Here is a 16,540-nt window from a genome sequence, read left to right on the forward strand (position 1 = left end):
GAAACATGAATTATACTGTGATACCCACAAAACTGGTAACTTACTGGGACACAGCAGATCAGAGGCAGCTCTTGTGAGCAGAAGCACTAATATCTGAATTGCAGGAGGAAAGAGTACAAAACACAATGCAGGCTCCTCATAGTGTGTATAGTAATACAATATCAATCAGTGGAGTGCATACGCCTCCACCAAGGCCAAACAATCACACCTTATGGGTGATCCTGCTAGTAAAGTAACAGAACAGGTGAAAACATAACCTCCTTTACAGAGGTATCAATAATAAGATAAGAATAAAAGTAGCAGTGGGTAGCTGCTGTCACAGATCCAGAATCAACACAAATCAATTATATGTTTGATTCATAAGGACTAATTAGATTCAGAACCGCTTTCATTAATGTTTCATGACGATTGACAGAGAATTATTGTTAGTTGTGATTTATCTAATGTGAGCGATGACTTGATTTGCTTTTCATTCTCACTACAGTAACTTCACCACTGACAGTTACTTGACTTGCCCAATGTAATTTCACTCCTCCTCCTCCTCCTCACACCTCTGACTATAACTGCTATATTCAGATTTCTGATCCCTTGTCAACCATCTCAGTTGAAGCAAGTGATGTTCAGGTGTGGATTGACTCAGGTGTACAAACAGTAAACCCAGTGGTACAGGGGGCCAAACACACACTTCTAGTGTATTTCACACTAATCAGTTGTTCATAAAGGTTTTTTAACCTCAGCTTCTCTCTGCTCCTCCTCCAGCTGTCCAAGTGCACGTCCTCAAGGGAGACAAAGCAGGCGAGTGGTGGAAGTTCACCGTCAACATAATATCCGTCTACAAACAAGGTGAGCACCGCATCCGCCGTGGGGACCAGCTGCTGTGGGTGCGCGCGAAGGACGTGGCCTGCAAATGCCCCAAGATCAAGCCTGGAAGAAAGTACCTGCTGCTGGGGACGGACGACGACTCCCCCGGGCAGAGCGGCGTGGTGGCGGACAAGGGGAGCCTGCTCATCCCTTGGAAAGACCTGTGGGGCCGCCGGCTGAGGAAGTTTCAACAGCGTGACAAGAGGGGGAAGTGCTAAAAAATAGCTGGAGAGGAGGGAATAAGAGAGAGATTGAGGGAGAGGTGGAGGCGAGAGAACACCTCTACTGGGACTGGATGCGAGCAAGAGAAGGGGATGAATGGATGGATGAATAAAAAATAAATAAATAAACTGGAAGAATAAAGGATAGAGAGACACAGGTGAAAAGTAGGAGAGATGGGGGAATGACTGAGTGCTGCTGCTCTGAGTTGGAGCGAAGAGATTAGTGGTTCTTTTTTTTATTTTTTAGGAACTTTTGTGAAGGAGCTCATTCTACAGTTTTTCTGTTCATCTTTCAAGGTTTGTTTTGTCGTGTAATTGCAGAGTTTGCACCTAATGTTACAGATATGTCACATCCTGACTATTTTACCCATGATGCTGTTGTTGTGTGTGTGTTTTTTTTAAGTCCCTTCAGTTTCAAAGAGCAATGCATCTACTGTATCTCCCCTTCTGTGTCTGCAGAGGATCTATTTCCACTGTTCTGTGTCCAGTTAAAAGAAGAGTCACTGCACGGCGCTGCAGGACTCCACTCATGTATGATAAGTTGCTTTTGCAACCTGCCAAACTTTGGAGAAACTTTTTTTTTTTTTTTCCCCCAACAGCTGGAAGCTAGTTTATAAGTGTGGTGAAAGTGCCATTCAGCCCCGAGAGCTCCCTGCTCATATGTGAGTGTTACCTCAGTGTTGTGGGAACAAAACGCCATAATGATCCTCTCCTCGTTCTGTATAATGATCTCAGTACACGCGAGTCTTTGTTGGCGCTTATTGATATATCCGCGGTATGTTGTGGTTGTGACCTCTGCAATGTAAAGTAACCATACGTGCATACATAGACATTATTTTTTAGTAGGCGGTGCCCTAGCATCAGCTAGATGTAGAGTAGACGTGTCAACCATGCACTTATTTTTACTAGTCAAACCTTTTAGAACATATGAGATATGTTCAATTTTTTCTGAGAGTGGCATCCAAAAATTTAAATATTCCCAAACTGGACCATCTGATGCAAGAAGCTGCCTCACCGACGACTGATGTTTGATGGGAGCCGTCACTGCCAGTCAGACACATGTAAGAGACAGAAGGTGCTGAATCCGGTGTTTATCCTCCAATAAATGAAAAGGTGGATGTCCCCGACGTTTGCAAGTGAGAGTGCAGATCAGTTCTCACTTTGTTACTTATGAAAGAAAAATAAAGTGAGAGAGAATATCGACCTATCAAACAATCCTCATACAACTGACACACTGCATGCTCACTATTTACTGTAGCTGACTGATAGCTAACAATGATTGTGAATTATGTACACATTTAATTTGTATACAGTACTCAGTGTTGTGGGAAAATAACCTGTGGAGTGATGAAATATCACAGATGTTTTTTTTTTTTTTGTGTGTGTGCAGCGCGTTCAGCACGCCGTGAGTCAAACGTTCGTCACCTCAAAGCCACTTTTGACGACTGGATTCCATAATCAAGACTTGGTACTCGACAAAAAGGCATGAGCGATTGTCTACATGTTATATAGCTGTATAGTATTATTTTTTCTTTTGTTTTGTTAAACATTAACTAGATCTATCTCCATGTGAACTTAACCAGAGTTTTTAAATACTAGAGGCTTAATAAATGGAAAAGACAAATAAATGAATGTCTCACACACTGAGAGACTTTTGAGTTTACAAAATACGTAAAAACAGACAGTTCACTAACACGTATTCAGGGCCACGCCTAACAGACACACACGGACACACAGGTACACATGAGTACTCTGTGCATCATACTGTATGCATTCAAGATTTACAATGGGCTAATAAAGTCTCTGCCAACACATCTGCACCGACGTATCTCGACTTGTTTTGCAGCCGTTTGCATAAAGGTACTCCCCAGTCTCCAGACTCCTGCTCTCCATAAGTATTATATCTCAATAATTATCTGCTCATGTTTATACATTGGCTTGTAAATGATGTTTAGCGGTGTCCATTGCAAATGGTTGTGTAATGTCTTGTAATACTAATATATTATGTTTATCACAAATGAATATATTTAATGACACATGAAACAATGTGGCTTTTGTGGTTTTTATTTTTTGACCTTTTATTTTTTACTTTTTGCATTGAATTGTAGATGGCTGTAATGAAAAAGTATTGATACGTGTCTGGCTATTGAACAGCCTGATAGAACTGAAAATTAATTCATCTGAAATAAAAACTGTGTAAAAACAAAACCAGGATGATCCCAGCTGAAATGACATTTCTTAGTTCTTTTCTCCCTGTCATAATAAAGTGTTGTGTTTTTTCCCCTAACATTGCAACACACAGTGGATAAACTCCAACACATCACCTCACTTATTCTCTCAGCGCTAATTAGCAGATTTATGCTGAAGCAGCTAAAAAAACCAAAAAAACATAAAAACTCAAACAATGATTCTATGATAAAATACAGGGGATTGAAAATGATCCAATATCAAAATGAGGGTTAAAAGTGATGTCAGAGGAGAAGCTGACTGAGCTTTTATGAATCCACACACACGTACGCACGCACGCACACACACAATTTTCACTTGTTGCACTGGAAACTACAGCAGAGGTGACTGCTCTTACTCTACATCAAGCATCGAATGTGTGAGGCACCGTGAGTCTGGGGTGTGTCAGCTGTTAGATTAAGTTGCCTCTTCAAAATCATTTAAGTCCAAATACTGAGGAGTGTAATTAAAGTGTCATCTTTTCCACACATTTCTCCCATGACTTTTCATGACACATACACTCCAACTGTTGGTCTTTTTCCTGTATTTATTCAATATTTACTGGATACGAATTAAAAAAGTACTTGAGGAATAATAAAGTTCCCAAATACAAATGTGTTACCTCCTCAGCTCCTGTACTTCCTCCTGTGTCTAATAAAAACCCCCAAAATATTTTATTAATACCCCATATACAAATATAATCTGTAATTATGCCTTAAATCTAAATCTACTGAGGAAAAACAATGAATATTTGTCTCAACATTAATGTTGAAATAAGTGGACACTGTGAAGGGTAGTCGACTGTGATTGTGCACTGAATTGTAAAGCATTAGAGGTAAAAATGAATTAAAACAATGGCTGCTGCTGCCAAAGAACTTCAACCATACTCCGCAGCGCCGGTCATCATTTGTGTTGGATCCTGCGCCTCTATAAACTTCACAGACAATAAGCGCTGGCTGTAAGATTGCTATAATGCAGGCATATTACTAAAAAGGGGTGATATCACCAACGTGTCTAATCCAAACCGCAGATGTTATTGTTGTAGCTGCGAGGTTTTGGCATCAGTGGAAACCCTTAACTTATTCCTACGGGACCTTTACGCAAAAAAACACACACAATTCTGAACCTTCTCCAAATGAGAGTCCATCTGTCTTGGCTTGTGGACGGAGTATTGATATAGTGCTCCTGCTATGCCCAGCGTAAAATGCTCCAAAGGGGCCAACCAATTATACAGTCACTGCTGAAAGTTCAAGCTGTGTTCTCCATTAATATAAAGGCCACCAGGATTGCCAGCCATAAAACCACTCGGAAGGTCGGTGGACGGAGGAGAGAGTGAGGGATGGAGAGGTCAGAGGATGAGTGCGTGATCGGGTTCTGATGTCCGGTTGTTATAGGTATGTTTAAAGCGTCTGCTCAGGTTTGCCTGGCCGCGCTAATCATGAGATCATACCGTCGTTCAGAGCCGCAGCACATCAACAACCTCACTTCGGCTTGTTAAGGCCAAGTGTTGCACAACATCACTTTGGGATCGTGATTTCTCTCATGATCTGGGCGGGATGGGAGAGCTGAAAAGAGATCTGGGTGTGTGTGAACTCCCCTCTCAGTGCGCGCAGGGATGAAGCTAGAACAACAAACACAGACGTGATATGAACTTCGTTTTTTGGCATTCACGTTAGACAAAGAGGACTCGAACGCGGGGGTCAGGTTTCCATCAGCGGCACCAACTTGGAACTTTCCACACAGAAGAATCCCCCGCTCCCACCGCTGCCATTGTCTCCCTGCGAACAGCGAGGGTCCTCCTCGGAAAACAAAGTCAGGCAGGTCGGCACTGATGATGCGACACAGCGAGGTTGTCCCGGCTTTAGTGGCAGGGTGGCCCTGTGCCCTTCAATTGTATGCTGTGCTGACAGCTGCCAGGAAATGGAAACAGCAAGTGGCTGAATGAGGCTGTTTAAGCTCCCATGTCATATGTTCTATAGGTCCGCTGGAGAGGACTGGGTGGAAAAGACCCAGATTTTATCCCAGAAAAACATTTGCAGGATTTGAATTATTGTCTTTTTTTTATTGTTCCCTGCGTTTCCCTGAAAGTTCAGCTCTAAGAGTCTCCTATTTTGATAAATGACATACAGTATGTGACTTCCATGTATGTAGCTGTATTGCTCTGAGGATCAAACCCAAGTGGCCTGAGATCAGTGAATCACCCCAGAATGAAAATGTTTAAAAGCACGATTCACACAAGTCCTGTGGGTTTTTCCCCTTCTCTGGGAAAAGATTGATTTTTCACAGCAAAACTTTGCTTAAAGCCGTAAATTAAAAAAATCTATGGACAAATTAGTGGCTCCTAAAGAAAGAGGAAAAGGTTTCCTGATCCTCTCCACTAAGGTCTGAGAGCACAATGACAAGAGAAGTAAGAAAAAAACTGTATAATAACAATCTAATTAGAAAGTAATTACTGTGTATTGACAAGACAGTCATTAACTTCAGTAAATGAACAGTGTTTTAATGACTATGATTGAGTTTTTATTACATAGGAGGGAGGGAGAAAACAAATTATGGCGAACTACCCCAAAAGAGTCCTTAAGTGGATTAGTTGTTTGGGGAGGAGGAGGAACACTGGAGAGGATCACAGAGACTGATTAGTATCACCCGGCAGCTACAGGCCGTCAGCGCCACCGTTTCTAATCTCTATTCACAGAACAGCCCTGCGCCTCCGGGGAGGGACTGTCGAGGACGGACTTCATTTAACGCGAGAGCCGCATCTCATTTCACCAGAGTCCCGTCAGATTTGGAGTCTGATTTTTATGCATGAGATCTCCACTACCACTTAAAGCGGGAAAACTATATGCAATCAAAGTCTTTTGTTTTTCCTGAAACCCACTTGGCCTCCTGCTCCTTCTTCTTAACCCTCCGTAAAACCCGAGCAGCGCCACAGATGCTGTTTTGTTTGCTCCTAAGCACCGGACTAAACAAGAGAACAATATAACACTGTGTTTTCTCAGCTGACGAACTGTACTTCCAAGCTCTGTTTACTTTACTACTCTGGAGGATGAGGCAACAATCATACGACACGGTGCCTTAGAGTCGATTTCGATTTATGTAAATGTGCATGAGGACGACCAGAAATAAACCATCAATACTATCAAACAAGCAGGAATTTGGCCTGACTTAAAGCTGTACAGAAAATAAAATTGAATTTGAGCCCACTTTGGGTCCTAACATTAGTGTAATAACTCATCTATCAGACGATGTAGGCCAAACTTTGTGCAAAATTCTATTTTTGATTAAATCTGGGATGAAAGTGGGGTATTTTTTTTCCGCATTGGATAATGTAGGCGCACGGATTATACGTCAGCCTGCTCACAATTGATCAGCCACTGATATTGGATCCATCATCCGTCAATCAAACGTCTGAGACACACACACACACACACCGAGCTCGGTCTCGTCCCAAGTTATGAATATCCCACCCGCTCGATAACAACCAATCAAATTCGTTTTCCTTACTCGGGTAAACTCGTGTGGCAAACAGGACAAACGGCCATTTCTGTACACCGTTAAGTTTTAGAGCGTCTTTCATCTTAGATGCGTTTCACCCATCACCTATCTGTCTACAGTCTATGTACACGACCTGGTGGTGCGCTGCGTTTTACAACTCTTCCGCTTTTAGCGCCATCTTCCACCCAGTGATATCCACTCTCTTGCTTCCCAGGCTTCATTCACAGTCGGGCTTCAGCAGAGTGAGGGAACGGGGCTCTGAGAAAGAAAAGCTGAAGCACCTCTGGAGATGGGAGGAGGGCTTAAAGAGGTACTTGATATCAGCCCAGTGTGTGACCACCACACGCACTTGCACATACACGCGCGCGCACACACATACATGATGTGGATGCACAGGCGCACACATCAAGAAACATATATGAGTGCACACGTATGCACGGACACACACATCAGACTCCAAATGTGTCAAACCCCCACCTCCCCCCCACCCGCTTTTGACACGAACACCTTTAAAGACCCCCTCCCTCCACACAACCCCCCTACCCCTCCACTCACTCATTCACTCTCTCCCTAACTGCCTCTCCATTTTTCTCTGTCTTTCAATGCACATGGTTCAAAAGCTGTATTTCTGGCTTTACTAGATTGGAGCACAAAGGCTCTTCTTATGCATCCTGGAGAAGCCCCACTGGAGAGGCCTCCATCCCATCCTGGATAGGAGAGCGCACACAGACAGAGTTAGTCCTCTTTTTTTTTCTCTCATTACCATTTCCATACAGGATTAAGCCACTTGGCTTTTGGATGGCATGTACTATATTTTTCACCCATCCCAACCCCCCCACCCCCGCCACATTCTCCAGATCTCAGAGTTAAATGATGGGTAAGACAATCGGCTCATAAACCTGCTTTTTTAAAATGTCTATTCACACGCACCGCCGGGCCCAGGCCATGCCAGAGAGGATGGATCTCATTGGAGTCTGCGCCATGAGGACAGTCCTTCAGCGGCCTCATAAGATCATCTCGTTTTTCACCCCTCCAGGCTTTAAACGGGGACAAGAGGACGTCAGACACAGTTAAAGAGACACTAAAAGCTTTTTATATGCCATTTAAATGTGACTTCACATTAAGATTTCATTCCATCAAACCCCATTTTTCATATTATTTACGGCTTTTTTTCTACAAAACCTATTCCATACATTTACCACCAGTTATTACCTCTCTGTATATGATTTCATTAACATTAGTAGTGGAGTCTCACACCGATTCCATTTCACACGAAAAGATTCAGAGGAAATGGTGGAAAACCCAGTGGTAATTTTCTCTAACTGTTCCAACACTGTGTCCGAGCCGTAGGAAATGACTGCTGTTATCTACAACTGCTGCTGCTACAGTAAACAATCAACTGGTAAAAGGACAGGGTGTTTTTTATATTGCGAAGAATTCACAGGAAATGCAGTGTTTTTGTCAATAAGGACTGAAATCTGAAGGAAAACATCTGCAACGCTGTAAAGACATAACAAGGCAAAACCTGGGACTGAGATTTGTTTGTTGTTCTTTAAATCATCCGGGACAATAGAGTGGTCGAAATTAATTCACTGCACATGTCTCAGTATTGGCCTCAAAGATCCAGTATGCCACAGGTACACTACAAAAGCTAAACTGAATATCTGCTTTGATTTGTGTTTATTCATGTGGAACTTCATGATTAATGTTGATGAATGAGAGACTGAGACAGAGTCAGTTTTCCTCCCCACTGCTTGGCTGTATCTCCCCCCTCTCTCTTCCAACCTCCCTTCCTTCTCATTCGAATACATTAATATCTGAAAGTGTTGGCTCGGACCAAAAATACTCATGGACTAAACAAAGTGCAGAGTGACTTCAGGGTCTGGGATCTTCAAATAAACCCTGCCTGGGTGTCATGGGGACCAGGAAGTGGAATTAACTGCTATATTAGCTGACCTTCATCTTGTTGTTTGTCCCAACCTGCCTGGCTGGGCCCCGGGCTGGCCCGTAACCACGGTCTCCGGGCCCAACAATGCGGGCATTTCCCTCAGCAAAAAAACACAGGCCTCGGGGGTTTACTGAGCAAACAAGATGAGCCCTGCCAAACGCTCCTCGCTCCCACATTTCTCAATCACTTTTTCTATCGCCATTTTTCCCCTCTTTGCTCTCCCCAATCCACGGAGCTCTGAGAAGGCACCAGACAGTTCTGGGTTTGAGACAGAAATTTAGAAAAACAGAGCGCTGACCTATGTCGAGATTTAGTGTTAGAAAAACCATTCATGTGGACGCCGGGTAGACCTATAACTCAGGATGTCTCGCTTTAGTTTCCAGAGTGGCTGCGACGTAGACTCTTTCTCTCCGAAACAACGGCCTGAAAGCATCCATCTTTACAACTTATATCTGACTCACTGGTCACTTCATCCTCAGTTTCCAGAGCAATAAATCATAAGAGATGAAAATGTCTTCATGTACTGTAACTATATGGCCAGAAACTGTTGAATTTTATTTCAACGAGCTGTATGTTTTAGAGGTTTGGGTCTGCTTTCGCCATCAGTCAGTATGTTGTTCCATCCTACTGAACCTGACATAAAAGCAGAGTAAAAGTAAAGTGGTCCTCCGCTGCTAGTAAATCAGGCTCCTCGCTTGCTCGGATTAATACAGGAAGACATCAAACAGTCAGGAAACAGAACTGTTGTATAAAATCCAGTGGAGAGCGACAGGAGAAAACTTCTACTTCACTGCAAAGATGTGACTGTCCTGTATTTCCTCTGAGTCAAGAAACTGTATTAACTGGCCTCACGAGAAGACAAATCTTCAACAGGAATAAAACACATAAGTAGATAATAAAATATAATATTTGTGAGGTTTGAGGGTCACAACCACAGCCCATCCTCACAGGGTATTAAATGCTGGATGTAAAATGTCACAGATATGACAAATATCAGTGCTCGAGATGAAAGACAGGACGGAAACAGCACCTCCAGTTCAGCTATCAGGTCTGATGGTGCTGCACGGTCAAAAACTGTCTGTGTGTGTGTGTGTGAGAGAGAGAGAGAACGCCTACCTGTGTGTGTTTCACAGAGGGAGGTTGGATTCAATCTTGTCGTAGCATCAAAGTGGGGCAACCATCAAAAGCCCAGCATCAGTGCAGGGATCAAACATGTCTCAGTCACAGCAATCATCCACAGGGTCACAGGAGGAGGACCAGGGTCAGACCACCAGCCAGGAGGAAATCCATTTACAGAGACCTGCACATAAAGCACAGACACACACACATTCACCTTCAGGACAGTGACCTTGGGCTTCCTGCTGTATGACTGTAAGGATTATTATTAGAGTATTCTGAAGGGAGACAGATCATCAGACGCCCAACCTCTCAATCCTTTGACTGGATTTTAGTCATTTTTGTGTCAATTTGTGCTGTAAACCCAGTGTAACTTTTTTTTTTTTTTTTTTACAGTGGCAATAAATGCAAATGGTTTTATATTATGTTGGCTCTGTTAACATGTCATTGGCTGCTATTATTAGTTTAGTTGATTTTTATATCATTTCATGAAATTAAATATATATTTACAATTACCACCTTGTACCAGCCTTGCCCACAGGTATACTGTGTTGACACTGAGGCGTGTTAACATGCTAAAATGCGCTAATTGACATTAGCATTATCCCAATGTCACATGTCAATGGATTTTGCAGGTGGGGATCCTCATTCTTTTCACCTCATACTATCATCAGGTCAAAACTTTTTACAAGTGCAAGTATATTCATGGCGAAAAGTTTGGGAACATAAACATGCATGAAATTTTAGCCATTTAATAGAAGTTAATTTACTTAATTTAACAGGCTGCACCATACTGTAAGACTTGCACAGTTATGTTGGAGCTAGTGCGCTTTGAGCACAATGCTAACGTGCTAAATACATTACTGTTTTAAGCTGTCTCGAGGACGATGTTAACACGCTGATGTTCAGCAGGAATATCTGGCTATTCATTTTAATTTAATGTGATAACATATCAAGATTTGCCAGTTAGAAGAAGTATTATCCAAGTATCTTAAGTTTGGCAGGTAGTTGTCTGTAAACCAAAATACTGGACAGGTAAAAAAATAAATAAATACATAAATAAATAAATAACCTGACACTCACACAAGTTATGAGAGTTACTACACTATAAAAATGCATATCATCGCTTGTGGTTATCCAAACATCCCCACATTTCACTTCAAACCACAAATGTCAATGTAAGTACCAAAGCTAAAACTTGCCAAACTCATTAGGATTCATGGGAACCATGAACATCTGATTTACGGCAGTGCTGAGTAGCTATTGAGAAACCTCATCCTGGATCCAGACTGGTGGACCCACTCTGCCATCCACAGATCCGTGCCGTTAGATGACTAAAAAATGAAACCTTCTATACTAAATTAAATTAAAGTACCTTGGTGATTTTCTAACCATCTGCTCAGTTATTCCCTCACAGTTACAGCACTTAACAACCGAAACACTGTGGTCTCGTCGTGCAGACTGTTCCACTCAGACCCGGCCTGATATCCAATAAAGACTTAGCCTAGAGGTGGGTACACTTGTTGCTCTGTGCACAGCATTAAATGTGCAATGAGGGATCTTTCAAAACAAGTATTAAAAAAAATCCTCCAAATCTAAGGGTGAAGCTCTGTGATTCCTGCTGTGAGTGACTCGCCAGAGGCAGCGAGCGTCCAGCCCTTGGCATTATATTTGTCCTCTGTGGCCGGGGAAGGAAAACAGCTCAGTGCTCTTGAGTCAGAATCTCTGCTCATCCAATCATGTTTAAGATTTCTGAGTGATGTGTAGCGTCTGCTCCCATCTGGACAACAGCTCTTTTTCCACGATGACGGGGAGCACACAATGTGATGGATCTGCATATGAAAAACGGTAGCTATACATATATACAATATGTAAAACCAAAAGAGACTCTAGGATTATGAAATGCTACAGCAAAAGGTGGTGATGTCTGCTCATAACTAATCATGCCGGTAAATCAACAGGTCCCAAATTTGTTTTGCCGTGGAAAACAAGCACTCCACAGTCAGGCCAATTTAACAACTAAGCCGCCTGCATGTGTTTGAGGGGAACTTTGATGAACCGAGGAGTTCTGATGACACGAACCCATTACCAGAGTGTGTCAGTGCATCTCAATGCATGTACAGCTCACAGGGGGGAGGTATGAATCTTTTAGCACCTTAACAAGCCGTGTCTAAATGCATGTGTCCTGCAAATGATTCATAATTAATGAATTAATTCTGTTTAAATAAGAAAAAGCTTGATTTACATCATTGAAATGATGCAGTGCAGTCTGTGACAATTAAAATCTGCTTGTTTTGATCTTTACATCGCTGCACACACACACACACAAACTGATGGTAATTAAGCAGGGCAATTTGAGGTTCAGCATCTTGCTCAAAGACATTTTGACATGCAAACTATTTAGGGGAGCTGGGGATCAAACTGCCGACCTCACTGGATGACCTGCTGCACCTCCTGAGCCAACGTCGCCACACTAAACACACATATTTATCTAATGTGTGTTCAACTAATTTAACATGGAGCTTGAAGTTGTCAGGGTGGGGGGGTGGGTGGGGGCCAGGGGTGACAACGCCCCTGGGATTTGAGCAGCCACCCCTGGTTCCTCCCTCCCACACTCAGAGGCCAACAGGTCATTGGTTTGTAAGTATTATGGATCGATTACTGAACAGATCTACCACCACCAGGTGACTGTTTAACTTACTTGTGGGACAGTCGGTGGAACGACTGACACAAAACACGACACAAGACGACAACAGAGAGACACAAAATGATCATATCTTAATATAAATCTTAATAATGTGATGATTATTGTCAAGAATTGTGGCTTTAAATGTAACACATTTGCATTAGTTGTGTAGTTTGTATCACAGTAAATGGATTAGGTTTGAGTCAGAGTTTCTTTCCTATCCCCTTCTCACTCTGTTTCATTCTCACCTCAGTCTTTGTTATGAAGTGATCACTACCGAGGCCTAGCTGACCTTTTCCAACACTTGTGCTTGTTTTTCCCTCAGTGCTGCGAGTCTCCACCACTTTCTGCAGCCAAACTTTTCTCTCAGGCTCAGGCAACCGTTTGGACCAACCCCGTGCGACACTGAGGTGGCCTCCAGACAAGTCAATCTCTGGGGTTTACTGAGGATGTGTGTGATCCCTTCACTGCTTTGATCCAAACAGAACTCAAGGATGTTATACACAAGTAAGGAAGAGGGTGGCGTCGCATTATCTGTGTTCTCTGGACGGCACCAGTCTTCCGGTTTGGACTGGATGGCTTAAGCTTGGGGACTGATGACAGACACACATTCCCCTCCAATTTCACATAATGTTTTCTCAGTGTGGATCAGGCTTTGATTGGCCAACCCATCATGATCTTGTTTTTCAAACCTCATTATTTATCTTTTAAGTCAGTTGACAGCACCAGTTCTGGAGCAGTTATTCAGAACTGCTCAATTTGTTTGAACTTTACAAGGCGACTATTAACACTTAGTTTAATACTGAGTCTATTAAAGGAAAAGCCCCAATAAATAAGATGAAAACATGGCCCAGTGAGACATGTTGTTATGACAACAATATAACAGATGAAAAAAGAGACAGTGAGCTATGGAAGACACAGAAAGCCTTCAATTATTTTTGTCCTGGACTTAATCTGTCTCACATCCACATCACGGCAGCAGATTTGTTGTTAATGTTAAATTAGACCGGCGCGACGAGTGATCATCCTTTGTCGAGGAAGAGATGAGGTCAAAACATTGACATCCACAGAAAAAATCCTTCCGATGTAGCGAGAGGGGAGGATTACCGCTGTGACGGCTGAAACACATTGAAAGATGGTAATCATTAACCACTTTGAATAAGACGTCAGATCAGAGAGGTCACGACTGCATCAATAACACGGCGAACTGCAGGCACCAGAGTCTGTACGTGACTTTTACTGGGGCAGGCAGATCATATGGAATAGATAGATGTGAGCCCCAAATCCCTTTTATTAGACTGTTTCACCTTGCGTGCCGCATCAACAAGAGGGAGAGTGGAGACAGTCTCTGTGTAGACTCAACAAACTAAAGGTGTGTGCGTGTGCATGTATGTGTATGAGAGAGTGAGAGTAATAGAGATCGTTCTTGTCTGCACAAAACCAAATTAACATGGTATGTGTATCTGTATACACTGATTTCTGTGTCCAGCGTGCGTGTGAAGCTTGCCTGGGTTCCCCTCTCTCCTCTCCAGGGGAGGTGTTGTGGAAAAAAAAAAAAGAAAGGACGTCTCTCTCTTCCCAGCATCTGGCTCTTAGAAGTGTCTGCGAACACATGGGCCCATTAGTTCCACCTCCGGGTGGACTCCCGCCCGATCCACACTGATGTGATCTCACAGGGGCCCGGGCCAGCCCTCCCTGGGGACCCATAACCACCCAGGCACCAGAACAAATAGCTCAGCGCTTACGCACACTTCTTTATGGCAGGTGATTCCTTGCCCTGTTTCCAGAGCATGCGGGAACTTCAAAGTCTCACACTCAGACCGTTGTTCTCACCCTTGGCTTCCTCATTTCTAACCTGCCACGTTGCCATGGCCAGAGTGAGGCATACACAGGGTGAGGTCACCAAGGTGGGTGTCTAGGTGTGCTTTGATGCTAGAGAACAGCCTTGAGTAGAGTGTTCAGATACACAGTAAGAAAGAAACTAACAACAAACCTCTCGCCTATTTTCATGCTGTATGTTCAAATGACAATTCCGTTTAAGGCTGCTTTGGAAAATGTGTAAATACTTGAATGTTAAATGCATTTAAATTTTTCACATTAAAGTTCAGCATTTGAAATGTGCATCTTCTCTTTCTTGTTGAGCTGAGACGCAAATACTGTTTGCAGCCAGTTAGCTTAGCATGAATACTGGAAACAGGTAAGCAACTAGCCTGACTTGGTGCAGAGGTGACAAGACCATTTCAGCAAAAAGTGGGTGAGCATACTGTAGTACCTAAAACTAGTTTCTGTTGTTACCACCACCAGTCTCAATGGCAGATTTAGCCTACGACACAGAACTTACAGCGATTCATTGAAAAGGACTAGCTAACGTTAGCTCTGTGACTTTGTGTTTCAGGGTGGTTGGTTTTAAGTCGAGAACCCTACTTAATGACTACATAACCTACAAAAAGATTACGCTTAAAGACTGAGGCTAAAGGCTAAATATTAACAGACTATTGTTTACTGTAGTTCTCACTCTGTGCTCAGTTTGACTGCTAAGCTAATACTTGTTTGTATTTTCAAAGTGCATAGTTTCACTTTCTGGCTTTGAGGATAAGGACCAACAAATGTGTTTGGCAAAAGAAACCCTATCTCAAATAACTCTGAGGTTTTTGGATTGTACATCCAATAAAGATCAGAACAAAGCAGCTAACATTTTTCTGAACTCTGGTAGCATCCAAAACCAGCTTCCTGACACTGAGGAGATACTACACAGTTTTCAGGCTTTCCTTTAATGTGGGATATAAGTCCACAAAATAAGCTCATCAAAGCAACATTATAGGCAACTTCTGGAGACTCAGTTGACTCCATCGTATTCCACAGACGCCATTCACCTTCATCCCTACACCCTGGTAGCGCCGTAACGTAACGAAGGCCGGGGGGGGGGGGCGGGCGGTGTTGGCGAGGCGATGGCCGCGATGACGGGGGGGGGGGGGGTGGCGGTTGACGGCGGCGACAACACAGCAGAACAATCCTGCCTAGCATGGTTACTTAACCAAAAGTCTCTTGAAATATCAAACAAAGAAGAGAACTATGGACTGTGGAAGCTTGAATAGCCAAAATACATAAGTTATCATGACGTGAACCATATGTTGCGGTGTAAAAAATAAATAAATAAAATTTTTAAAAAGGCCGTTGATTCGGTGGAAACCCGGCTTAACGGGCGGGGGCAGCGGGGGTTACGGCCCAGCCTGGTCATGTATGCTAGCTCGCCTGTGTGCCAGCCATAGGGACATCTCCCAGCAGCTAATATTATCTTGAAGTCTCAGTATAAGAAGGCGTATGATTTTGATTGATCTATGTGAGCTGCCACATTCTCTGATTGGTCAGAAAGGTCCACCTAAATATTATGTTACATTGCGTAGCTTTAATGATGCACTGTTTGAATGTTTGTAGTAGTGTTGTCTTACTACTATTGGTAGTAAGCCAGGTAATTTGGCCGGCCAATAACTTTATACAGTACCTTACATTAAAAGCACATAAACTCATTGTTTCATCTGTTCCTTGTGGTTTACTCTGTTTTTGGTTTTGGAGAGGATACCGTTTAGAAAACACACTCCACCCTTTAAACTCTTTAAATGCAGAAATCTCCATGCACAACATTTCAACATGTGAAGAAATAACAAAGATTGAAAGATTGACAGCCTGCTGGACCTAGTTTCAGCTGCAAAGGCCATGGTTGGATAATGTCCTTTTGGAGGAGGAGATTAGCAAATGGTCAGTTGTCTTCAGAAGCTGAAAAGGTTGATTGGCCTGGAGTAAGTTTTTCTTTCCCGTCCATCATATTTGATTTAGTTTGACTTGAGCTTGGAGCAAAGTGTGTGTGCCACAGCCAGTCACGTCAACTGCCCCTTCAAGTTCGGAAAGATGGGTCAGTAGAAGGAAGAGAGGAGGAAATAGATGGCAGAGGGAGCGATGCGTGAGGAGTGGAGGTTATCCACCAGCTGA

At 43.0% G+C, this 16,540-nt stretch overlaps 2 protein-coding genes across 3 annotated transcripts in view; one reads left to right on the top strand and one right to left on the bottom strand.

Annotated features, from left to right (window-relative positions):
• The window catches only part of ntn1b (netrin 1b), a 47,706-nt gene extending 44,416 nt beyond the window's left edge, over positions 1-3,290 (top strand). For both annotated transcript variants that reach the window (XM_085785002.1, XM_085785004.1), the window contains exon 7: positions 760-3,290. In XM_085785002.1, the coding sequence (XP_085641128.1) occupies positions 760-1,079 (320 nt within the window). In that variant the 3' untranslated portion in view covers positions 1,080-3,290. The remainder of the gene's footprint in view (positions 1-759) is intronic.
• The window catches only part of LOC146983425 (phosphoinositide 3-kinase regulatory subunit 5-like), a 65,906-nt gene extending 55,903 nt beyond the window's left edge, over positions 1-10,003 (bottom strand). Inside the window, exon 1 of the mRNA XM_085785001.1 lies at positions 9,868-10,003. The gene's annotated coding sequence lies outside the window, so the exon portion shown is untranslated. The remainder of the gene's footprint in view (positions 1-9,867) is intronic.
• Positions 10,004-16,540: the final 6,537 nt, after the last annotated feature.

The sequence above is a fragment of the Trachurus japonicus genome, chromosome 8 (assembly GCF_045865225.1).
Source record: "Trachurus japonicus isolate A0001 chromosome 8, Traja_1.0".
NCBI classification, from domain to species: domain Eukaryota; kingdom Metazoa; phylum Chordata; class Actinopteri; order Carangiformes; family Carangidae; genus Trachurus; species Trachurus japonicus.